This window comes from Camelus bactrianus, chromosome 3 (assembly GCF_048773025.1).
Source record: "Camelus bactrianus isolate YW-2024 breed Bactrian camel chromosome 3, ASM4877302v1, whole genome shotgun sequence".
Classification (NCBI taxonomy): domain Eukaryota; kingdom Metazoa; phylum Chordata; class Mammalia; order Artiodactyla; family Camelidae; genus Camelus; species Camelus bactrianus.
The window spans coordinates 68,929,043-68,954,550 of NC_133541.1; the positions used below are offsets into that span (position 1 = coordinate 68,929,043).

Below are 25,508 nucleotides of genomic sequence, written 5' to 3' on the forward strand. Positions count from 1 at the left end.
ATTGTATAAATTATAATTTTAAATCTTTTTATAAAGACTGAAAAATAATATATACCATTATTTAATATATCATTAACCAGCCAAAGAGAATTTCTAACATATTAATTCAGTTATAACTGAAATAAACATTTCTAGAATTTTGCTTTACCACAAAGTAACCATATTTCAAAATTCTTACTTGTAAGGCCTCCTGTTTATTATAGAATTCATTATTATCTGGTGGTTTAATGAGGTAGCAATGGTTACAACATTTCTTTAGCTCCATCATAATATTCAAAAAGCCTGAGGTACTGCCCTTGGAACCTTTGCTGAGGGCTTTGTAATTCCTAGTTAATATCCATCTGTTTAAAAAAAATATGAAAATTATGTAGCAGAACAATTACCAGGATGAATTCTAAAACCATAGAAAAAAAAATCAAAGCAAAACTGCACCATTATGAAGTTCACAACTGCATATACAATGGAACAAACCTTGTTCTCCAAACTGATGAACCTCATTCATAAGACTAATCAGAACACATAACTTGTTAACTGAACCATTAACTATACACAGTAAAGGCTTAATGTAACATACTGAATACAGTGTATTAATCCCTTTCTCCCCAAAATTTATTTTTTAAATGGTCAACTGTAATATCTTACCCTTTCTACAAATTTCACATTCCGCAGCTAATGAAGATACCAAAAACCTCATAAGGATACCTTGTCTAGCCACACTGCCTTCTCTGAATTACAATTACACAATACACATACAACTTAGAGAAGAATTATGAGTGGTTATTTTATTACTGCAAACGAGACATAACATTTCCTCTCACCATGATCTACCTTGTCTAACTCCTTTTATTTTCTTCCTTTTTACAAAGTTACTCCTCAGAGGGACTTGTAACAATTATATCTCTCATTTGCCTCAAAGTGATAGAAGGTACAGGAAGAGGGAGTACAATTAAGACTGGCTATGAGCTGAAAACTAAGCTGAGTGATAGGAGTTCATTACATTATCCTATTTCTGTATATATTTGAAACTTTCCATAACAAAAACCTAAAATTTATGTAATAAATGTACTTTTTTACATAGATGGCACTTAAAGATTTTACCATAAAATATGTTTCTCAGAATTCAAATGAATGTAGCAGTGCATTTTATGCAATTAAATATTTAAATAGATATTAGAACAGGTATTTCTTTTTGATTCTTCCAAAGTGTTACTATATAGATCTGACATACATGAGTTATGTAAAATACGGTTCTTTTCAGAAAGCAAGGGGCCTAAAATTTTGTTCTGAGTTTCTTTTTCTGGCCTCTACCTCTGTCAATTACATGATTTTCATAATTACATAATAATGCTTTGGTAGCAAGGAAATCCTAACACTTGAAACCCTCTTAATATATGCCCAAGAGTTGGACTGCTGAATCATAGGGTAAGTCTATTTTCAACTTTTTAAGGAAACTTCATACTGTTTTCCATAATGAAAACACCAAACTATATAGAATAGGGAACTATATTCAATACCTTGTAAAATGGCTTAAAATGAAAAAATATGAAAGGGAATATATATATATATAAATGTACAAATGAATCACTACGCTGTACATCAGAAATTTTAACACTGCACCGTAAACTGACTACACTTCAAAAACAAAAACACACGATATCCATTCTATAGTGTATCAAAGGATGCAACTGAGAAAAGCAATTAATGATGTGTTAGAAAATGAATTATTTAGTCTTATGTCACCCATGATCTTGGACATGCCATTGAATCTCTCTTTGCCTCAATATGCCACAGAATAAGCAATTCTAAAATTCAGTAATTGCTATTGCTCTAAGACTCAACTGGGGATGCGGGGCACCTCAATGACACAAGGATGGGGGGTTATGTAAAATTAAATATTCAAAACATGTACTCTTGTTTACATCTTACTTGTAGTATTGTTTCTGTAAAGCACTCATTTCCATTCTTAAAATCTGCTCAACCTTAGCAGGAAGAGATTTTTCCACATCTTTCTTAACTCTGCGTAACAGAAACGGCTCAAGCTCCTTGTGGAGGCTTGCATAACCATATTCTCTGCCTTTGCCATGTTCTTCTTCAAAATCTTCCCAGGAAGAAAACCTTAAAAATTTAAGCAAATGGAAGAATCATGAAAGAAGTCAACCTGCATGTGAGATTTTTCAGGGTACTCAGATATAACAAAATAGAGATTTTTAGGGGAAAAAATGAGCTAAAATTAATCACGTCTAATAACTATCCTTCCAAGAAATCTATTAAATATCTATATAGAGATAAAATATAGTTGTTTCATAAAAATTTTGATTCTCCTTGAGTTAAATAAAGATGAAGTATTTTCAAATATGTAATTATCACAAATATTTTACAAAGAAAGTTCTGAATCTACTGAAAGAAAACGTGTATGTGACCATTTGGACGTATGCGATCATTTGGACAAGTTATGAATCCTTATTTAGTATGGTTTTCCTCATTTAGAAACTGGGATTTCCTAACAGCACCACGTTATTGTCACTGCTGCTGTTAAGTACTAAAAATGATACTACTTCCATTTTTTCAAGCAAGGTATATTTTGAACACAGGCAAAATCAACTGTTACAATTTATTACACATGGCTTAAGCTTTATTTACAAAATTGAAAAATTAAAATATTACTACACAGAATATTCCATCCCATTTCCTATTTCTTTTCTTCTTAATAATCTCTGGTCCAAAGAAAGAGGCAATAAAACCTCTTTCTGACTTTATTACCTACATTAATTATTTTCCTGGTAAACTTTGCACACAAAACAGTAAAACTGTTTAATTTTATATCTCAGTTTATCTTACTTTTCTGGCATAATGAAATGTAGCAAAGACCAGAGCTCTTTGAGGGAGTTTTGCAGAGGAGTTCCAGTGATAAGGAGACGGTGATTGGACTTAAAGTCTATTAAAGTTTTATACAGAAGAGAGTCATCATTCTTTAATCGATGTGCTTCATCTACACCTATAAATGCCCAATTCAGACCTCCAAGGAATGCCTTAAAATAAACAGAAGAACATAGTATTTTTAGAGAAAAATGAAATTCAAATCATTAAAATAAAGCAAATTTACAAACCTGTCTAATATTCAAATAAAAATTATGTATTAAACATGCAAAATAAAGTTCCTTCCATGACTAAGTTAGCCATCAGAAAAACAGAGCAGGGGGAGGGTATAGCTCAAGTGGTAAAGTGCATGCTCAGCATGCATGAGGTCCTGGGTTCAATCCTCAATACCTCCATTAAAAAAAAAAACTAAATAGACCTAATTACCATCCCCCCCAAGAAACTAAAAATAAATAAAATAATTTTAAAAATTAAAAAGAAAGAAAAAGAGCAAAATATCAAGTGATAAGTTTTTTTCACTGGCTTACACATTAATAAAGAAAACTTCTGTAATATAATTTAAAAATTTTATGAAACATTTTTAGCCTAAACTCAGTAGAAGCCTCTATTAATGTCAATTTGGAGAAAATATAACTTTGGAACAGTGTCTTATTCCAAGTATCGTTACAATTTACCACACGACTTTTAATAAACTGCATTATCTCCAACATATAAATGTCAGTCTCTGACAAAACAGAGACAGATCTGATTCTACTACTTAATAGTTGTAACACCTCAGGCAAGTTCATTGACCTAACTTAACTTTTCTTTATAATAGAGATAGCAGTATATTATAAAGTAACTATGAAGCATTAAATAAGACAATAGGTATAAAGCATTCAGCACAGTGCTTCACCCAGTGGTAGCTTAATCCTGTGAGGTATCTTCCTCCTCTTTAAAGACCTTACAAATCAAAAGGCACTGTGCCAAACTACTTTCATATTCTTTGGTTTGTTTAACAACACTTTTAAAAAGGAAAAGGTGACCTTTACTTCAAGGATCATAAAAAAAAAAAATAAACCAGATTTGACCCATAGGCTGTAGTTTGCTTGATTTAAGTTATCTTCTCATCCTACCTACAACGTACAGTTAAGGAAAAAGTGACATACACCAAACAGAAAAACACAGATAATACACACCTTATCCTTCAGTAAGATTTCGTAAGTTGTTAATAGTATATTAAATTTTAACCGTTTGGTCTGTGGATGCATCCATTCATGAGTTCTTATCTATCCAGAAATTTAAAAAACAATTTTAAGACAAACATTAGGAATACTCTTAATTGAATATCTAAAATAAAATCCATTCAAAATACACATAGAACTACGTATAATATGTTTATGTAATAAAATAGTTTTAACTATCCTTTACATAGTCCAACAAGCTACAGTGATCTTACTTATCATAAATAAAATGAGAATAACATATCAAAAACTTCCATTAAAAAAGACACATTTTAAAATACACATTTCTCACTGAAGGAAGTTCTCGTCTGACAAAACACAAATGATTAACTCATGTAATAATATAACATTTATTTGATGAAATATGTCTCAGGTTTGCTTTACAATAATTGAGAGGAAAGTATCATGTAGAGGCACAGATGAAGCAAACAGGCAATGGTTAAAGCTGTGAAGTTGGAGATATGCACATGGAGATTTATTATACTCTTCTGTATGCTTTAACGTTTATTTGAAATTTTCCATAAGAACAGGAAAAAAATATATACATAAGGTAACACTAAACCAAAAATTAATTTTTATTAAGTTAATAATGTACGGAGTACTTTGTGTCAAGTTCAATGCTACAAACTAAGACTTTATAAAGAAAAATTTAAAAATTTGCCCTCAAAGACAAGTGTATCTAAATTTCTAAATTTGTGGAGAAACAACTTACCATGTTTCTGCTGTTAATGTCACCTAAATAAACCACAGCATTCATTTGAGAAGCCCATGTCTGAATCTCCCTTTGCCAGGAAGTGAGAGTGGAGAGGGGTACTACTAATAGAAAAGGTCCGTATAATTGGTGCTCATGAAACAAATAGTTCAGAAATGAGATCGTCTGTATTGTTTTTCCAAGGCCCATCTCATCAGCAAGTATGCAACTATTTCCTCTACAAAGTTGAAAACAAAAAGCATGTATACAATATTCAAATTTATAAGAAACCTTTTACATAACCCATATACAAATTTATATGAGCAGTTAAATAAATTAATCTGATAGGCATTACTGACAATATGCCATTTTTATTAACTGTAAATAAATGTAAAGGCCATTGTATAAGAGAAGAGGGAGAAGTTTATCATTTTAGGCCAAAAGCAGCTTAAAGATTTACAGTATTATCTATAATCAATTATGTAGATGAACACAATCTATCTACTACAAGTGGTAGAGTCCATATAAAACTACAGCTATGGTACAGTTAAAAAAAAATTACACCCTAGTCACCCACATTGCCAAGAACAGAGTAAGGGACATAGGAGAGAGGCCTAAAAGGGTACTAGAAATACAGTCCAGGATTAGTGTGAAATCAAGTATATATATTTTCTGATTTCAAGTTCAATGAAAACTTGTTTCAGTACTGCAAAAATCAAAAGGTTAAACTCTGCTGGATTTTCTTCTTAGTATTGACTAAGTATTTGTTGATACAGTGGGAACCTCAAAGACCTGCTTTTAAATGCCAAAGAGTCTTTTCTTTTACATTGGTGGAAATCTTTTCCAAATCCTCTATTTTTAAAATTGTTATCCTATCCTCTTAGACAATTCAAAATATACTTACTTGCACCAAGAGTGAGCAAGCCAATTTAAACCATTCAATTGATAATCTCTTAATTCTAAACCTTCATGTCCTCCAATATAGGACGGCTGCTTCTTCAGGGCTACAAATCTTGGCCTTTGTTTTAATACCTTTAGTAGAAATAAATGTTAATATGAAGAATTATTAAACACAAGAAATTATATTAAAAGATGAAGATCTCAGCTTTTACCATAAATTCTGAAATTTCATCTCAAATGATAAAGCTCAGAAATTCCATGATTCAAAATATATGAGGATTCAAAGACTGTTTTCTATTGCTATAACAATATACCAATGACATATTTTGCTCTCTTTTTTGAACAAAAAATGACGGCTGTAAGTACATGCTTGCTGAAATACTTGGGTCCTATGTAAAGTAAAACCTGTATTAAATTCATTCATTTAACCATTGTTCCAGGCCTGACCTGAAAAAAAACCATAAAACTGGCTTAAATTCCTATTTGGTTTCTGACTTCTAAACTACCATTATGAATTTAATTCCATCTTGTAATAAGAACACAAATTCTAGTAGTACATAGACCCTGAAACTATCACTTAATAACTTTACAATATTAGGCAAGGTAGTCCTGTTTACTTTCTTATGGGGACATCCCTCTTTTCCTTTCCTACTTTCAAGGAAAATATTCACTATATTTTAAGTCAAGCATATACATCTAATTTCCATGGAATTTTCCCTATTTGGTCTCCCTAAACCATTCCCCACAACTACCACCAATTTATTATCTTTCTGAAACAGTTTCACTTACCAAGGTTAAGACAGTACCACATGTAAGATATCAGCAATTACAGGAACATCATTTCCCATAAGACTTACCAACCAAGCAGTTCTCACCTTCAGCCTATCTGAAATCAGGAACCAACTCTCTATGTGGGCTTGTAATATTTATGAGACATAAATACATTTTCAGTAATTAAAAATAGCAAACAATACTCACTTTGCAATCTTTAAAAGGAGTAGTTTTTGACTGATTCCTGCTAAAATACTCATCTATGCATGCTTGAAACTTTTTGGAAATGAGAGCTCCATCTTCCCAGCTGCACTCTGAGTATGGAAGGCCCTGCCATTTGCAATAATAATCAGGATAGCCAGCTGCTGACTTCTGATTGGAATGAGCTGTGAGATAAATCAGGTAATAATTTTTTTACATTGAATTCTACACAAGGAATAATTCTTAGTAAAAACTATACAAATAAAAATATGTCATCTGGTTTACAACACTCTATTATTATAGTAAGAGCAAGCTACTGTATTTGATGTTTAAGCAGTAAATTTAAGACTTTTTTTCAGATTATTTCAAGCATGGAAAGATAAAGATATAATTAGAATAATTTATTACTAACCAATTATTCGCTCCACTATTTGATACTGCTTATGGAGATCATCTGTAAGTTCTTGCTGGCAATTATAATATTCCACATCTTCTGGAGAAGCATTCTTCAACCTGAAAGATTATTAATCCAGAAACAGACTTCAAAATCTCCTCTAACTAATCCATCCCTCAAATACCATCTGTAGCACAAAATCTCCCATTGTGCCATTTATCACGTGAGCCAGTTTGAATAACGAAGAAACTGAAATAGAAATAAAGCATCATTACTTTTTAACTTTAATATAAAACTTACCATCTTTTTGTTTCCTGATCTTTTTTCTTATAATTATCTAATTTTTTCATTCCTCTAACATTCTGCTGCTTAAGGGTTTCTTCTGTCTCCCAAGTATTGTGGATATGTGACCATCCTTTCCACTTTATTAAATACTGGACCTCTCCTGGTTCCTTGTTTTTTTCAAAATCTGCATTCGGGTCACCGTCTGCTTCAACTGCATAAATGGTTGTAGTAGCACCAGTAGCTGAAAAGGAAATCACAATACAGTCTACTTAAAACTGTTACAGAAGTATCTCCTTTCAACACAAACATTCAAGAACATAAATAGAAAAAGATATGTTCTTTTAAATAAGGAAGGTGATAGGGTATAAGAATTTTGGAGAAATGATATTACACATTTATAAGAGAAACAGCATTTTAGAACAGAAAGGTAACCTAATTTAATCTCCTCAGTTTTAAAATTAGGAAAAATAAGGTCAAAACACAGCAGCATGCCTAAGATCATATAGCAATTTATAACTGATAACTGGTATACTGATAACTGAAAATTAAAATATTTAAAATCATCTTTGAAAAGTTATGTCTGAAATCATTATGTGGAAGGGACATCTGCACTCCCATATTCATTGCAGCATTACTTATAACAACTAAGACAGGGAAAGACCCTGAGTTTTAACCCACAGATAAGTGGATAAAGAAACTGGCATATACATACACATATATACAATGGAATATTATTCAACCACAAAAAAGAGGAAACTGCAAATTTGTGACAATACAAGTGGACCTTGAGGTCACTATGCCAAGTGAAATAAGTGAGAGAAAGACAAATGCCCTGTGACCCCACTTAATATACGGAAATCAGAGGAAGAAAGGGAAGGAAGGAGGAAGGGATGAGAGGAAGAAGGGAAGGAGGAATTCATGAATGAGAGATCAGATTTGTAGTTACTAGAGATAGAGGGAATATGATGAAGGCAGTCAAAAGGCATAAGCTTCCAGTTATAAGTAGGTACTGGGGATGTTAATGTACAACATAACGATTATAGTAAACACTGCTGTATGGTATATCTGAAAGCTGCTAAGAGAATAGATTCTAAAAGTTCGCATTACAAGGGAAATTTTCTTTATTTTTTAAAATTGTATCTCTAAAGAGATGAATATTAACTAAACTTATTGTGGTAATCATTTCACAATATATGTAAGTCAAGTCATTATGCTGTCCACCTTAAAACAGTGCTGACTGTCAATTATATCTCAATAAAACTGAAAGGAAAAAATGCATGTCAAGATAAGCAAAAAATAACCTATATATCTAAGATGAAAGAAAAAATGTTTTAAATCAAACCATTTGTCAAATTGAAAATACCTAAATAGCAATTACTTATTTATGCATGGTAACAGAAAAACTCAAATGCACAGGTTAAAATTTTTCTAATATCTGCAATATATAAAGTGAGATCAAATGGATACTTACTGGGAAGAAAATATTCAAGCCAAACAAAGAATATTTTATAGCAAATAAGTAAAACAGAAGAATTCTACCCTCTAGGCTTTCAAAATATTCAAGAAATAATTTACTCTAGTAAATATTATTCAAACAACCAAAAAATAAATATGCTTTTTAAAAGAGTACCTCTGGGATTTCAAAATGTAGAATAGATAAACAAGACTGTACTGTGTAGCACAGGGAAATACATACAGGATCTTGTGGTGGCTCACAGCAAAAGAGAATGTGACAATGAATATATGTATGTTCAGGTATAACTGAAAAATTGTGCTGTACACTGGAATTTGACACAACATTGTAAAATGACTATAACTCAATAAAAAAAAAAAGTTTAAAAATAAATAAATAAACAAAAGAGTACCTACCTCCTTTTCTTCCAATTCGACAATCCATAAATCGTTCTATTGTTTCAAACTCCTCTTCCTCAGGTTGAGGAACATCTTCTCCACAGACTTCCAGTAGATCATCAGAGTCTGTTTTCATTTCTTCATCTTCCTTATAGCTAACATTAACAGTTGCTTGGCGACGAGAACTTCTTTTATCATTATCATAATCTTCATCCTCCTCCTCCTCAGATGAATCAATCTGTCTCTTTTTTTGTCCAATAATCTTCCTCCCATTTTTTGACTTACATCTAGGGAAGACCAGAGGATGAGAAGTATTTTACAGAAACACTGGCACAAAACAAGATTTAAGAAACTATAAATTAAAAAAAAGAATACCTTCTAAAACGAACAATTTTCAGCACCAAACCAGGAACATACTATACTTACCTATTTTGAGGTTTTCTGCTTTTAACTTTGTTTTTTGGCTCGTAATCAGACTCTGTTTCATCGCAACTACTTTTATCTCTTTCTTCTTCAGATTCTGAATCTGAGCCAGACTGAGATGGAGATCCCGACCCAGACATCTGCCAATCTTCACTGTATGTAAAGTATATAAAAGATATTTATAACAAATTCTGTTTCCAATAAAATACAAAAATCAAATAAACTAAATTATATTCCAGTTACTATAAAAAATACTATTGCTTTCACCAATTTTAAAATGTTTATAAAGTTAAGAAAAATGCTGGAAAGTGTTCTTCATAGATTTCTCCCATAACTCTAGAGTTTTTTGTTAAATCATTTAGTTATGTCTCAATGAAGGGCAAATAAGGAAACTTATTTTGAACACTGCCACAGATGAAAACAGTATACTAATTTAAAGACTCAGAGGATTTAATTCTGAAAATTGTTTATAATTGTTATACTTGCCCTTTCAAAAATGAGATTCTAATCCCTTTCATTTTTATTTTCTGGAGACTACAATTTTTAATATACCTTTCAAAATAACTTTTAAAATACTACATATGTTCATTACAAAGCTTAAAATATAGAATCAAAAAAGTTAAAAAAAAAAAATCAGTCCATCTCAATCAGCAATGATTACCTTACCTTTGTTACTATTTTTAGTCTATTTAACTCCAATCAATATGTAAAGAAAAAATACTGGATGCACTGTTAATATTCTGCTATAATATAAACTTCAAATGAAAATACACGTCAAGTTCTTATAGATACATTACACCCTGTCTCACAGCTACTGTTCCTACTGTTGCTCTCCATCTCTTGCACCAATTACGACTATATTAAAGGTTACGTAAGCAAGCATATGATAAAATATGGTTTATGATTTAATGGAGAAGCAAATTCTTCATCTTGAAATTTTTTTCAGAGTTTGCATATTAGAAGTAGAATAGACAGGATATATGAAAGTCTCCATTTTCTATTTTTACAATAAAAGTTAAAATGATTTTTTATATCCAACCAAATCTGTCCATCATCCCAAATGACTCTTGCTTTTAAAAACATTCTTTGCTTGCACCCTGCTGAGTTTAGAACTTCCTAACTCAGGGTAAAAGTTAAACATCTAATGAGACATAGTAGTTGAAAATGCACTTAGTAAATAAGAAGACAGATCTGAAGAAATCAGCCAGAATGTAGCATAGCAATAAAGGATAAAAAACATGATACAAAAAGATTCATGGAGGATAGGATGGATGATCCAACAGATATATACAATAGATATGATCCAATAAGACAAATACAAAATATATCTATTAATAATAGTAACAGAGATTTACGGAATGAGAAAGAGAAAATGTCTAGAGATATAATGACTAAATTCTAAGAAACTAGTAAAAGATATGAATCTTCACATTAAAGATGCATTAAGATAAAGTCATAAAGTAGGATAAATAACAAATCCAAAGTTAGGATAACAAAGTGAAAGTGCAGAATAACCAGACAAGAGATATAGTGACTAAGTAGGTCTTTGACGTTTAAAAATATATGGGGAGAGGGTTACTGGTAGAGCATGTGCTTAGCATGCATGAAGTCCTGGGTTCAATCCCCAGTACCTCCATTAAAAATATATATATATGTATGTATATGGGAAAGGAGTTATAGGAGATAAGGGCATAAAAAAATTCAGGTAGTTACAGAAAAATAACTGCTAGAAATTAACAATTTAAGTTAATCTAATAAATGTTATGAACAAGAATTTACAAAAGTCCACATTTGGCAATAACTGTTCATAAAGGAAGATACACAAAAACATTAGGATTTTCTTGATATCAAAGTGATCAGTTGAAAAAATGGCATACTCTTTATGCTTTTTCCTTTTGATCTCACTCGATGAGTCATCAGAATCTTCACTGCTAGAGGAATCCTATAAAGAAAAATTAAGTTAGTTAATGATTCGAATTTAACTATAATAAATTTTTGCTTGCTATATACTATTTAGCATTAACTTGCTAATAACAACTGTAAAGCCTCTTTTTTCCATGTTGTTCTATTTATACCATTAATTAGCACATAATTAACAACATTTTTATCGTAAATTTGTAACACAGCCAGTGAAATAACGTAAACATCACAATGTCAGCATTTTGTACAAAATCTTAAAATCTACCATCTCTGGAGAACATTATTGTTGCCTGGTACAGCCTTAAAAAGGAATCCTAATTGTTGGTATGTCAAATTTTGATTTAATATTTTTCTTCCTCATTAGGCAGTTTTTGATATACAAATATCCCCCACTTTTTGAAAGTAGATTTACACCACTGCTTTAAAAAAAAAAAACTACATTAGTATCTGTTTTCACTAAATGAAAAAAACCTGAAGAAAATGTTCACTTCTACGAAAACAGACAAAAGGCAAAAATAGCGTTCAGCATTTGTTTTGCAGCGAGCTGTTACAGAGGTAGCACACATGCAGAGCAGTGAGAATGGCACCTTCAAACTCCTTTCCCGGGAACTACACTCAGCATCTCAGCATCAAGCTGCCATAATTTTGAACTGCACCTGTGGTCATCTGTGCTTTATCTCCATTTATTTTGTGCATCTATTAGTAAGATGTGTTCTAACATAAATGCTTCTTTGCTTTACACCATTTTGGCTTAGGAAAGGAATACTCTACTTTCAGGTAGTCTAGGAAACCTGCTGTTCTTCCTGAATGTTTCTGTGCAAACATACATGCACGTGTACTCATGTGCACACAGGAACTACACTGTTTATAGCTGAAGCCTATTCTTTTAAAAGCATGTAGAGAATTGTTATTAATGGTCTATACAAATATGACTTTACAGTACATTTCTTCATTCATATATGTGTGTGAATACATGTTTGTGTTCTTGTACGTTTATTTCCCTAGTATTCACATTTAGTTTAGAAATTCTAGTTTTGCTGTGATGAGCAAATGCAAACAAATTTCCACTGCTTGTTTTGGACTAATCCCTAAAAGTGGAAATTTGGATAAAAATAATTCCACCTTTCAAGGGTCTTGATACACATATTAAATAAAACTGTTTCCTATTGTTCCAAAACCCATACTGTTTCTAATAATTTCATAAATACCTACCCAGTTAAGTGACTGGGCATCATGTCTACTTTTAAGCTAACAGCTTTCTCAATGAAAACTCACCTCTTCTGATCCACTATTAGATGAAGCTTGATGATGCTGCTGCTGCTGCTGCTGCTTCTTGAGCATTGCAGATCTCTGAACAGCCAGAATACTAGGGCTAGATTTCCAAAACTATAATAGAAATATAAATAAATAAAAGATGAAATTCTGAGAAAATTCTGAGAAAAGGTTTTAATTTATTGAAAAGCAGCACCAACATTTTCACTGCCTCCTATGCCTCCTAGTAAGTTAACACTGTATTCTTTACTCACATTATATGAAATACAGTATTACTGCAATACAATTAAAATAAAATGCTGAGCTTTCATTGTATATAAATACTTTATGTTGTGCTGAGTTTCACAGACAGACAATATTAATCAATATGCTCTTTGCTGTCCAAGACTACTATTCTCAAAACCAATGTGCAACACCAGTGCTACTCTAAGTGTGGCTATTTTTTAATTGCTGTGAGGTGAAGATGAAGAACTTGAGTCAGGATGCAAATCAGCTATGTAACTATGCACAGTTTGAGTTCAGCTGACTTTTTTTTGTTGTTGGTACAAGATTTCCTCCATGAAGGAAGCTGAATGTTCATTTATATTCTGGCCCAAGCATCTTATCATGACTGGTACTCTAAGTAACCCTACTCTGAAGTACAGACAAGTTCTAGTAAATCTTATAGTAGCTTTTATCAAACAGCCTACTTGCACTATGTATCTTCAAGGAAGAAGAGTTCTATTAAATTCCTCTATTAGCAATAAAGTATCTCTTTTGAAGATCTTGACAGAGATTAGATACTGTAAGACTGACAAAAAAACCACAAAGCCTTTAATTTTTTTCCGTAAGATACTAAATATTTACGAAACAATTTCTGCCTCAAAAGAGAAAGTTGTGGGGGAAGGTATAGCTCAAGTGGTAGAGCATGTGTTTAGTGTGCATGACGTCCTGGGTTCAATCCCCAGTTTCTCCTCTAAAAATAAATAGATAAACCTAATTACCTACCCCCCAGCCCCCCAAAAAGACAGTTGTACTTGTGTGTGTGTTTATTCTGTACTTGTTTTATAATTACAGACTGCTCTTCTTCCAAAACAATTAGTCCACAGATATTTAACCACAATTTAAGAATCACTGAAAGTGTATTTTAATGTTTAAAATTAACATTTTCTAAAATCTAGATTCAGAATGCTCTAAACCAATGCTATAAATTTTCCCAAAGTAATACAAGAAATCTACCTTTCATTGGATACTTTATTACCTCAGCTCCATCAACTTTCGGTGGTTTTGCTTGAACTTTGTTTTCTCGGGAAGTGTCTGACTCAGACTCTGACTGACTGCCAGATTCAGATCCAGAGTCAGAGTCACTGCTACCTGACTGGCTACTGCTTCCATCACTACTGCTTCCAGAACTCGAACCAGATCCAGAGCCTGAAGCTGACCCAGAATCATCATCCGACTGGCTACAATTTGAAAATAAACAGATTTCAAAGAAAATTCATTAAAAATTTAGTTTTCTTAAGTCAGCAGAAAGCTCAAATCATCAAACTTTATTTCTTATTTTAGCTTTCTACAGCCAAAAAAAAAAAAAAAGAAAAAGAAATTAATGTTAATCAGTAATAATGGACAAACTTAAAAGACTTAGTACAGTTTTGGCTAAAACATAAGCAATCAGATCACAATCTTCCTCCAAGATAATGAACAAAACCTACCAAGCACAGAATCTTGATCTAGAAACTTGGGATGACAAGAGGTCTAAGTCAGAATCCCTATTCTTAAAAGGCTAAAGTAGAAATTGTGTGAAGAAAAGGTTAAATGTTAAATATCCTCATAGTAAAAGGTAGAATACAAATTTATTTGTAGTTTCAACTTGTTTTCAAGTTTACATCTATTTTCTATCACCATCCCAGAGGAATGTTGCATATTATAACTGAGCGATGATAAAATACAATTTACTAAAAAAGAAGATCAGTAAGTGCTTCTCAGAAAATTATATTGAATCTGTTATGGTTCCTCAGTTATAAATTTGAAATAGCAACTTTTCACAATCATTCCTAGCTGCTATACACACACATGTGAAAGCAATAAATAGTTAGCTGAGAAACTAACTCTCTCCAGTACTAATTTTCACTCCAAGGTAGACCAGAAATAGTCTCGTCTAAATGATTGATTGTGTAATCCTGAGGGCCATCTGTTCCCATAGTGTTTACATTTGAATTGTTGAAAACCAGGGCATTAAGTTTTTTAAATACATGGTACACTAAGCTTTTGATGTAATTTCATCCAGCTCTATGACAAACAACAGGTAACGTAGTTTATTTCTATACAACAAAACTCAAGCTTCAGGTCCTCTGCTGTAATTTTAAGAAATACCACCAGATGGAGGTATTACTCCAAGAAAACAGACTGCAATACTAAAAAGTAACCCCTTTCTAAAAGTAATTTCTCCTTTTCAAGAGCAAGGAGTTAATAGTTTCTACATGGAAACAGACACAAAAGTCTGCAAGAAGACTTCTGATTCCAAAACTTAGATATAAATTAAAATGCTTAAAGTGTGAACAAACGTCTATTTTTAAAATCTGGGAATCTAGTGGAATGTTTTTCTTCACAGAAACAAAAATTTGCCTCTTAAAGTCTATGATGTCAAGATCATTTTTCCAACAGTTTCTACCCACTAGTCACAAGGTTCAAAAACAGCATAGTGCCTTTTAATTAAGAAACAAAAACAAAAATTGCTGTATTTTACTTAGGTTCCTTGAAATATGAGCAAGCATATTAGAGAAAATACTTTTCCTGACACACAATTTTGTTTTTCCTTTAACCCACTAGGTAAAAGACATCTACCATTTATTTAAGAAACTTTACCGAGAACTATAGCGTGTTATGCACTGGGAAGACTGAGTCTGACTTACTGAGACAAAGCTTTCACCATTGAAGAACTTGTAACCTGATATGGAGAGACAGTCGTGTCAACCAATAAATACCATGATGTGCTATGTTTAAGGTAACTGGTCCAGGGATATGGGGAGCGATGAAGATATAAACAAGTTTGGTACAGTAACTGGGGAACACTTAGAAGAAAGTGAAGATGTTAATAATCCTTTAAGAAAGAAGAATTAAGCAGAAGGGCTTCACTTTAACTGCTTATAAGGTTCTTGAGGTACTGTTTTTATTTTCCAGAGTACCTTACACAGGCAGGTGTTCAATAAATACTCGAAAAGTAGATGGATGAATGATTGGATTTGGAGGGCTATCATGTGCCTTCTTAACTGTATGTTGATTAGTCGTTCCAGATGAACAGCTAGTCAAAATTCCTTGTTAATAAATCAGAATTCTTAAGTGAATGTAGGAATCTTTCTTTTCAGGCTCTTTAGAAAGAAGTAGTCTGGCCGGAGATAAACGCAAACAGCCTGAGTCTAGGCTACTCTAATGGCATAAGAGGGTTTATTATTAAAATGTCTTTACCTTAGGTATTAGGATTATTCTATGTCAGCCCACTGCTGCATGTTTTTTCTAGAATGAAAATCTAACATGGCCTAACTTTCTTTTTGTAAGTCTTCAGTGTTTCTGTAACAAAGTTTGGACACCTATGAGGTCCTTCAGAAATTTGTCTCTTCCAACCTATCTCTAGCCAGTTTCCCACTTAAACTCTTAATTCTAGGGGTGGTAAACTACTTGTAATTCTCTGAGAGTTTCTCTTTCCACTTCCTGCTTTTGTATAATTACTTCTCTTTTTTTTTTCTTTCAACCCATCTCCCCTGACTCCAACATTAAATCTACCCCAAATTATATCAGGGGTACTTCCCTCAGCATTTCCACAACATCCTGTACCTATAACTATCTTGGCTGCAAGCATACTATGTAATAATCACTGTAGTTTTCTGTTTTCTTTTTCTTTTTTTTTTTTGGTAACCTACCTTTGTTATTCCACCACATGTTCCTAGAATGTTGGGATTTTTACTTGTTCTTTAAAGGGTGAGCATTAAATGAACTCAATGTATATGCCTGATGTGTGGATGGATATATACACAAGCAAACAAATCAAAGATATCCATGGATACAGATCCTTAAATTCACAAATATAGTTTGGCTATAAGAAATATTTCTAACCCCTAAATAACATTTTATTTAGGTAGTAACCGATACCACTGATTTTTTATACAACGTTAAGTATCTGTATAGCACTTAAAAGAGTTATCCTTGTTAAGTATATTAAATCCCACTAGTACAAAAGTAATAAGGTGGTAGATTATTAAAAACACTGAACTCTTTTCCTCATCTTTCTCAACTTACAAAAGAAAACCCACCATCATGTTTATGGGTATTTTGATAAAATTATAGTTTTCTTAAGGTAAATTAAGTAGAAATACCATATTTAAAACATAAATACAATTGAAATTAGTTTCTTTTCAAGTTTGTTTTTATATTCAATTTCAAACAAAAACAAGAGAACAATATAACAAATAACTATATATAATCTATCAACCAGCTTCACAATTATCAACTCGTACCAATCTTGTTTTAAATAATTCAGCTTCCCACACACACAGTCTCAAACATATTAAAATTTCATCCATAAACATTTCATTTCAGTACTCATGTAAAACAAGTAACAAAATATTTTTAAACATCAACAATACTAGTATCATACTTGTAAAAAATCACTTACTCCTTAAAATTAAATATTAAAGTAAATATTAAATACCCACTTCAGTTTATCCCTTTAGTTGATTTTGTTTCTTCATTGCCTATGAATGGGAATCCAAACAAGGTTCACACATTGCACTTGAGTCACATTTTTCTTGTCTTTTTCATTAATCTGACAGATTCTTCTCCCTCCTTTTTTTTTCTCTTGCAATTTATCTTGTGGAAGAATTAGGTAATTTTTTCTGTAGACTCTTCCGGCTTTCCAGATTTTGCTGACTGTACCCCTGTGGTATTATTTAACATATTTTTTTCTTTCTCTTGTATTTCTTGTAAACTGTTAGATCTAGAGGCTCAGATTTAAGTTCAGTTTTTCTAGGCAAGAATGTTTTTTAAGAGTTGTGGGCTCCTAATGGAAGAAACAATGTTTGGTTGTCTCCTTTTGCATGAGGTTAAGTTCAATCTGTGTGTTCAGTTACGTTCAGCTTTATCTTTCCATTATACAGTTCCTCATAAGCCCTATATGTAATGTTTTCAGCCCTATATATAATGTTGTAATTGATCATATGGCTTCATCTACTATATATTCAGAGGCAGTAAAATAGTGATATTATATCATTATTTACCGAATATATCATTTCTTCACTAATAGGTGGAGTATTTTTATAAAGAGAAACTTTCTCTCATCATATTTGTTAACCTTAAGGTATACAGTTCATATCTGAGAGGGATTTCATTTCTTCTCCTTATTTTCCAGCTTTCAAAATGAGTTAAATTCCTAGCAGCCTTTCAAAGTAGACCGGTAATTTTCTAAGTCTCATTATGAATCCATGGATTTGAAATTATCAGTTTTAACAGTCTATTATCGTTGATAATTTGTCCAAATCGTCCCATCTTAAGTGAGCAGAAAACCCTTTCTTAATTCCTGAATCCTTCTGATATGACCTCAAGTCATCTTTGATAGTTTCCTCTCTTTCTGGTCTGACAAGATGAACCAGGCTCATCTTGTGTACTTCTCACCTCAGACTGAAGTAATTCAGGCATTTCATTTATTTTACTTGCTGTATCTTAGAATATACATTCTAGTTTCACAGTAACAATACCATTATTATATGATTACTAAATGTTAAGATTTCTTTAAATTCTTTTTGGCCTTCAGGAATACTCAGCCCCCCAATCAAATTATTGCTTTGAGTCAACGAAACTAATTCATTTCTGCATGGCCACCAATTTGGTTTAATTAGCATAATTTGCTTTCATTTTTAGGGACTGCTTTTTATTCACTTTGATTTAACGTTGGTTTATTATTTACTCGGATCCAACTTGAGAGCTCAAAAGTTATAGTAAAAATCCAGCTTCCATCCTTGTTTTCTCTATACCATGTCCTCTCTCCCTCTACAGTAATTTTTTTTAAGTTTTTCATTTATTTTCCCTTTTTTAATATAAGCAAATTATGAATAAGAGTATGTTTATATTCACAAATGATTACTCACATATTTACAGTTTTATATAAATGATGCCGAGTTATACACACATTGTATCCTGGAGATCATTCCACAGCACTGCAGGAATAGATATATTTCCCATTCCTTTATGCAACTACATATACCCCATTTGATAGATATATCACAATTTCAACCTGTCCCTCAAAGATAAATATGCTGTTTCCAGTCTTTTGATACACAAACAGTAACACAAAAAATGGTCCACTGCATGTATCTTTTTGTATTTATGGCAGTGTATCTTCTGATTTGCTATTTATCAACCCATGTATATATCCCTTTCAAGTTTTAAATTTATTATCACCTAGCACCCAGATCTTGATTTCTAAAAACAAATCCACACTTAAGTAAACTAGGAGTCCCTTGAGAAATGGCAGATTATATACAGCATAGCACAGGGAACTATATTCAGTATCTTGAAGTAACTTATGGTGAAAAAGAATATGAAAATGAATATATGTATGTTCATGTATGACAAGCATTATGCTGCACACATAGAAATTGACATATTGTAGACTATACTTTGATAAAATACATATACATTAAAAAAAAGAAAAGAAAAAGAAATGGCAAATTCGAAGCTGGGTCAAGGAAGGTGCAAGATGAACCTAAACAAGCTTGCTGTGCCAAAGAACAAAATACTTAAAAAACAAAAAACGAAGAAAAACAAAACTTTATATAAAAGTCAACTTGAATGGGCTTCCACTGGCCAAATCTGATTTGAGTATCAAAACAGACAATAAGAGATTATTACCCAGTAAATAAAACAGGAATCCTCAAGTCCATGCTGATGATAGGAAGGCAGGTAGGAAAGACAGACAGACTTCATAGGAGGGCTCTGATAGAATTCTGAATGTCAACCAGTAATTGTGAACAGGGTAGTAGTGTTAGAAAATTACCATTTTGCAATCATCATAGAAAATATTGGTTCAAATAAAAATCACCATAAGATGCTAAATCAAGTGGGAAACTTTGGTGAGTAAGATTATCTGCACAGTCTCAAAGCATCTTCTCATGAATTGCTTATTAGCTGAAATAGGTAAATTAGAAACTGCAGTAGAAAAAACAGACAATCACCCTATCCTGGCAATCAAAACTAATAACACCAATAGGGACAGACAGACATTATGAGCCTCTCAATTTGATACCTTTGTGAAAGGCATTATCATCACTCACACAGTCCTCCAGCAAGGGGATGCAGAGTGTAGGGGATGCATAAATTGGATCAAATCATAAAAAAACATAAGACAAACCTAAATTAAGAAATATATTTAGGGAGGGGATGGCTCAGTGGTAGAGGGCCTGCCTAGCATGCACAAGGTCCTGGGTTCAATCCCCAATACCTCCATTAGAAAATAAATGAATAAACCTAACTACCCTTTCCTGCCAAAAAATAAACAAAAATACTCCCCCCCCCAAAAGAAAGAAAAGAAACAGAAAAAGTATATTAAAAATATATTCAATAAAATAACTAGCCTATGGCCTTTAAAATGCTTGTCATGAAAGACATAGAAAGAGGAAATGTTTCAGATTAAAGGAGATTAAAGAGACATGACAACCAAATCCAGTATTTAATTTTAAACTGAACCCTGTACTGAAAGATGACTGGGATGACTGACCAAACCGGAATAGACTAAAGATTAAAGTTTTACATTAATGTAAAATTTCCTGAACTTAGTAACTATACAGGGCTTACGTAAGGGAATTCCTTTGTTCTTAGAAAATATAAACTTAAGTATTAACACAAAAGGGGGCATGATTTTTGCAACTTACTCTCAATAATTCAGGAAAAATAAATATGTACTACACACATATCATGTGCGTATATATACATAGAATAAAAAGGAAATGTGGCAAAAAGGTAAAAATTAGTACATCTGGGCAAAGTTATTGGTACTATTCCTGCAACTTTTCTGTAATTTCAAATTATTTCAAAATTAAAATTTTAATAAACGAAATTTTTCCAATACCACAGCTTTTGTCACAAATATTTAAAATAGTGAAATCTCATATGCAGGTAGTAAAACGTACAAAAATGAGAAAATTTTAAAGCCGCTGATCTCAAAAGCATATGAAACAAGCAAGTAAGTAAACATTCAGTGGTATGAAAAATAAAGTACCTAAAATCAGTCAATAAAATGGCCAAACTAAATATGTAAGAACTACATAAAGCTTTGCCTTAAGAAACATAGAAAGGAGTTCGATCGGTAGTGGGAGCGGAGAGCAGACCCCAGAGAGCCCTGAGCAGCCCCACCGCCGCCGCCGGCCTAGTTACCATCGCACCCCGGTAGGAGCCGCAGCTGCCGCAGCCAGCCCCAGTCACCATCACCACAACCATGAGCAGCGACGCTGAGACCCAGCAGCCCCCCGCCGCCCCTGCCCTCAACGCTGCTGACACCAAGCCCGGCACGAAGGGCAGCAGCGGCCCAGGCGGCCTTACATCGGAGGTGCCTGCCGGCGGGGACAAGATCATCGCAACGAAGGTTTTGGGAACAGTAAAATGGTTCAATGTAAGAAACGGATATGGCTTCATCAACAGGAATGACACCAAGGAAGATGTATTTGTACACCAGACTGCCATAAAGAAGAATAACCCCAGGAAGTACCTTCGCAGTATAGGAGATGGAGAGACTGTGGAGCTTAATGTTGTTGAAGGAGAAAAGGGTGCAGAGGCAGCAAATATTACAGGCCATGGTGGAGTTCCAGTGCAAGGCAGTAAATACGCAGCAGACCGTAACCATTACAGACGCTATAGACGTCGCAGGGGTCCTCCACGCAATTACCAGCAGAACTACCAGAATGGTGAGAGTGGGGAAAAGAATGAGGGATCAGAAAGCGCTCCCGAAGGCTAGGCCCAGCAGAGCCGGCCCTACCGCAGGCGGAGGTTCCCACCTTACTACATGCAGAGGCCCTGTGGGCGTCGACCACAGTATTCCAACCCTCCTGTGCAGGGAGAAGTGATGGAGGGTGCTGACAACCAGCGTGCAGGAGAACAAGGTAGACCAGTGAGGCAGAATATGTATCGGGGTTATAGACCACGACTCTGCGGGGGCCCTCCTCGCCAAAGACAGCCCAGAGAGGATGGCAATGAAGAAGATAAGGAAAATCAAGGAGATGAGACCCAGGGTCAGCAGCCACCTCAATGTCGGTACCGCCGCAACTTCAATTACCGACGCAGATACCCAGAAAACCCTAAGCTACAAGATGGCAAAGAGACAAAAGCAGCTGATCCACCAGCTGAGAATTCGTCGACTCCTGAGGCTGAGCAGGGCGGGGCTGAGTAAATGCCGGCTTACCATCTCTACCATCATCCGGTTTAGTCATCCAACAAGAATAAATGAATATGAAATTCCAGCAATAAGAAATGAACAAAAGATTGAAGCTGAAGACCTTAAGTGCTTGCTTTTTGCCTGTTGACCAGATAACTAGAACTATCTGCATTATCTATGCAGCATGGGGTTTTTATTATTTTTACCTAAAGATGTCTCTTTTTGGTAACAACAAACGTGTTTAAAAAAAAAAAAAAAGCCTGGTTTTTCTCAATACACCTTTAAAGGTTTTTAAATTGGTTCATATCTGGTCAAGCTGAGATTTTTAAGAACCTCATTTTTAATTTGTAATAAAAGTTTACAGCTTGACTTTTTCAAAAAAAAAGTCAACAAACTGCAAGCACCTGTTAATAAAGGTCTTGATAAAAAAAAAAAGAAAGAAACATAAAAAGGTAAAAATACTAAGGAAGGGAAATCAAAGACCAACTGTAATAGAACAGCCGCCTCAGAAACTGCCAGTCTCTGAACTCAGAATGTCACCTTGTTCTCCTTAGTAACAGAAATCCCAGTGTTACGGTCCACCCTGTATTTAAAAAGCGCACAGCACAAACTCCCTGTAGCTATGTGTGGCTATTAAAGTTCTGACAAATGAGACATATGCAGAAATGTTGGGTTGTACTTCCCAGAAGGCTATTCAATAAGGGCTGATTCAGCTAGGAGATGCTCCCTTTTTTGGTCCTTTCAGATTTGCCTTGAAAATTTCCAGCTGTCTGACAGTAGGAAGAGCGCTTAAAATTCACATTTGCATAGGTTCTTTTAGTATAAAAGCCAATATGCTTTTCTAATATTCCCAAGGTTATGATAAGTCAATGTTCTTAATAACTTGAATGACCACAAAAAATTAATATTCTGTTCAGTAAGAAAGACATTAAATCCATTTTTAAATTTTTTTTTTCCAAGTTAAGTTTTTAGGAGCTTTAGTGCAGCTATCATCAGTGGTTTACTACTTCCTTATGAGTTCCACGTAACTAAAATGTTACAATTCTGTATCTAGGGATCAGCTTAGAGAAATGCTTCTCAAACTCTAACCAACATCAAGATGATCATTCCGCTCCAATTTTTCAATTACATATGCCTGGGCCCAGTCCCATATCACATGGTGAAGCCAGCACCTTGCGGGGTTTAACGGCTTACCTCTGCTCTTAGCATAAAATGACTAAACTCTGCTTTCTGCCTACCTCTCTGATTTATCTTAAAACTACTTTCTTATCTCTATTCTGTACCCTAGTCTCACTGACTTCCTTCAGCCCTTAAATTTGCCATGCTTCCTCACCTCACAGCCTTGATATAAAGCAGCTCTCTGTACCTGGAAAATGTGCTAATCCTCATCCCACCTACCTGTAGATACACTCTGAAAATATATTTGTGAATAGTACCTCCTCATTACTTTTCATTTAAAAACATCATAAGCCAAAGTCTTTCACAGGAATTTTCTTATTTTTACTCCTGGTTTCTCTGACTCTACTTTTCTTCATTTGGGTTTTTTCATCCTCCAAATCATCTAAATGAAAATTGCTTTGGGAAAAATAATTTTAAGAAGTTTTTCTTTGAAGAGGATCTGAAAACACTAGACCCACTTCCCATAGAGTCACAACTGTCTATTCTTAGTAGCACTGGTTCCTTTCGATGATGTATATGCTCTCCAATTCACTAGTCACCTCCCCTAAACAGATGTCTTATACCTGGACAGTTTCATTCATTTATTTTAGCTGTTTGGCCCTTATAGTACTTTTTCTTATTTATACTCTAATTAAGACAAATGTTTTAATATCTCCATAGCTTTCAAAATACTTTGATACTATATTCCATTTTATCCTCACAACAACAAAAAAAATCCTTGAAGGCACATACAAGGAGTTTTATGGACCATTTTCAGAGGAGACAACCCTTCCAGGGTCCCAGCTTTAAGGAAACTTAATTCTGTATTCAAATTAGTTCCAACATCAACCTCAGCCTCCTGTCTAGAGGGCCTGTATCCTTTCAAATCCCCTCTGTGTTGCCATGTTTGCTCAGAGCTTACTAGGTGCTCCTTACTGCTCTTTAAGTTCCCTTCTGTTCCTGGCACATGAAAGTTTCCTCTAAAGTTCAGCTGTGCACCTACATTTTTCCCCTTTGCTCTGTATTATTTAGTATTTTCTTTCTTTTTTTTTAATCTCAAATCATTTTATTTTTAACTTGCTTTTTTTTCTTTTTCAGGTTTATTAGGTAGAATTATTACAGTTTGATTGCACATATACATTATATTGCATGTAAATACATAAATGCAATTATTGCACACTTTTTCCTTAGTTTACAGTATATGTACTGACCATTGTTTCTAAGAACAGATGTGTTTGTGGGTAGAAAGTGCTTTGGAGTGAAAGTCTTTGTTCACTCAGCACAGCATTATGACAGAATCGCAATACCTTTCTTTATACTTAACTCTCCACTCAAATCAGTCCTCTGAACTAAAAAAAACACTAATAAATATAATGGGTACTTGAGAATGATGTATTCTCAAATGAATAAACAAAGATTCTTCTAGATTATGAGGAAAAATATGCTTTTTATCTCAGGAATTGGAAACTAGTCTGCAATGGGATATAGAGGAAGAATGAGTAAAATAATGAATGACCTAAGAAAGTAGCAATGAGCAGCTGCTTTCCTTACCACCAACCAGATCACCAATAGAAGAAACTGGCCCTAAAAAATCCTGAAACAGATTAAAGTCAAAACAAAGTCATACTGACTATAATTCAATAAAAAAATGTTAAAAAGAAAAACAAAAGAAAGTCATACTGAAGTGGGTGTAGAAGTACTGAGGAGGAATGAAGAAAACATCTCAGAACAAAAGGACTAACACAGAAGAAAAAAAAAAAGACTGCATTAAACACCATATGTAATTAGACTACCTATATCAAAGGCTTAGACCAATGATTTCATCCTAACTCTATTATATAATTTATTCATTTATTTACTTTTATTCTTAGTATATAAGGATTTACTTTCTAATATATCCTATTTCCCTCCTTTTTCTTTCCTATTTTTTTTTAACTGGTAGAATTTAGACGAATTTAGCCTCAAGGGAGAAGAAGAAATGTTATAGGATACTCTGATAGATGGTAAACTAATTTTCCACAGATATATTACAATAGAGGATTGTGTGCCTGACAAATACAGTAATAAATACATAATCAAAGAACTGTATTTACTACTCTAAAGAACAAGCACACTACACTAAGTTCTCATTTTATTTCTTGATCCCTT

General features: G+C 33.4%; 1 protein-coding gene and 1 pseudogene across 6 annotated transcripts in view; one reads left to right on the forward strand and one right to left on the reverse strand.

Annotated features, from left to right (window-relative positions):
• CHD1 (chromodomain helicase DNA binding protein 1) overlaps positions 1 to 25,508 on the reverse strand; it is a 78,918-nt gene that overhangs the window by 39,728 nt on the left and 13,682 nt on the right. For 5 of the 6 annotated variants that reach the window (XM_074360407.1, XM_074360408.1, XM_074360405.1 and 2 more), the window contains exons 3-16: positions 14,049 to 14,250; positions 12,812 to 12,922; positions 11,494 to 11,558; positions 9,620 to 9,769; positions 9,212 to 9,480; positions 7,358 to 7,583; positions 7,076 to 7,176; positions 6,670 to 6,848; positions 5,696 to 5,823; positions 4,813 to 5,029; positions 4,056 to 4,145; positions 2,839 to 3,029; positions 1,927 to 2,115; positions 179 to 341 (exon numbers count right to left, since the gene is read on the reverse strand). In XM_074360407.1, coding sequence (XP_074216508.1) covers positions 179 to 341; positions 1,927 to 2,115; positions 2,839 to 3,029; positions 4,056 to 4,145; positions 4,813 to 5,029; positions 5,696 to 5,823; positions 6,670 to 6,848; positions 7,076 to 7,176; positions 7,358 to 7,583; positions 9,212 to 9,480; positions 9,620 to 9,769; positions 11,494 to 11,558; positions 12,812 to 12,922; positions 14,049 to 14,250 — 2,281 coding nt within the window. Of the gene's footprint in view, positions 1 to 178; positions 342 to 1,926; positions 2,116 to 2,838; positions 3,030 to 4,055; positions 4,146 to 4,812; positions 5,030 to 5,695; positions 5,824 to 6,669; positions 6,849 to 7,075; positions 7,177 to 7,357; positions 7,584 to 9,211; positions 9,481 to 9,619; positions 9,770 to 11,493; positions 11,559 to 12,811; positions 12,923 to 14,026; positions 14,251 to 25,508 lie in introns of those variants that run through there. The other variant, XM_045517657.2, reaches the window with a different exon arrangement.
• Positions 21,139 to 22,437, forward strand: LOC105070044 (Y-box-binding protein 1 pseudogene; annotated as a pseudogene).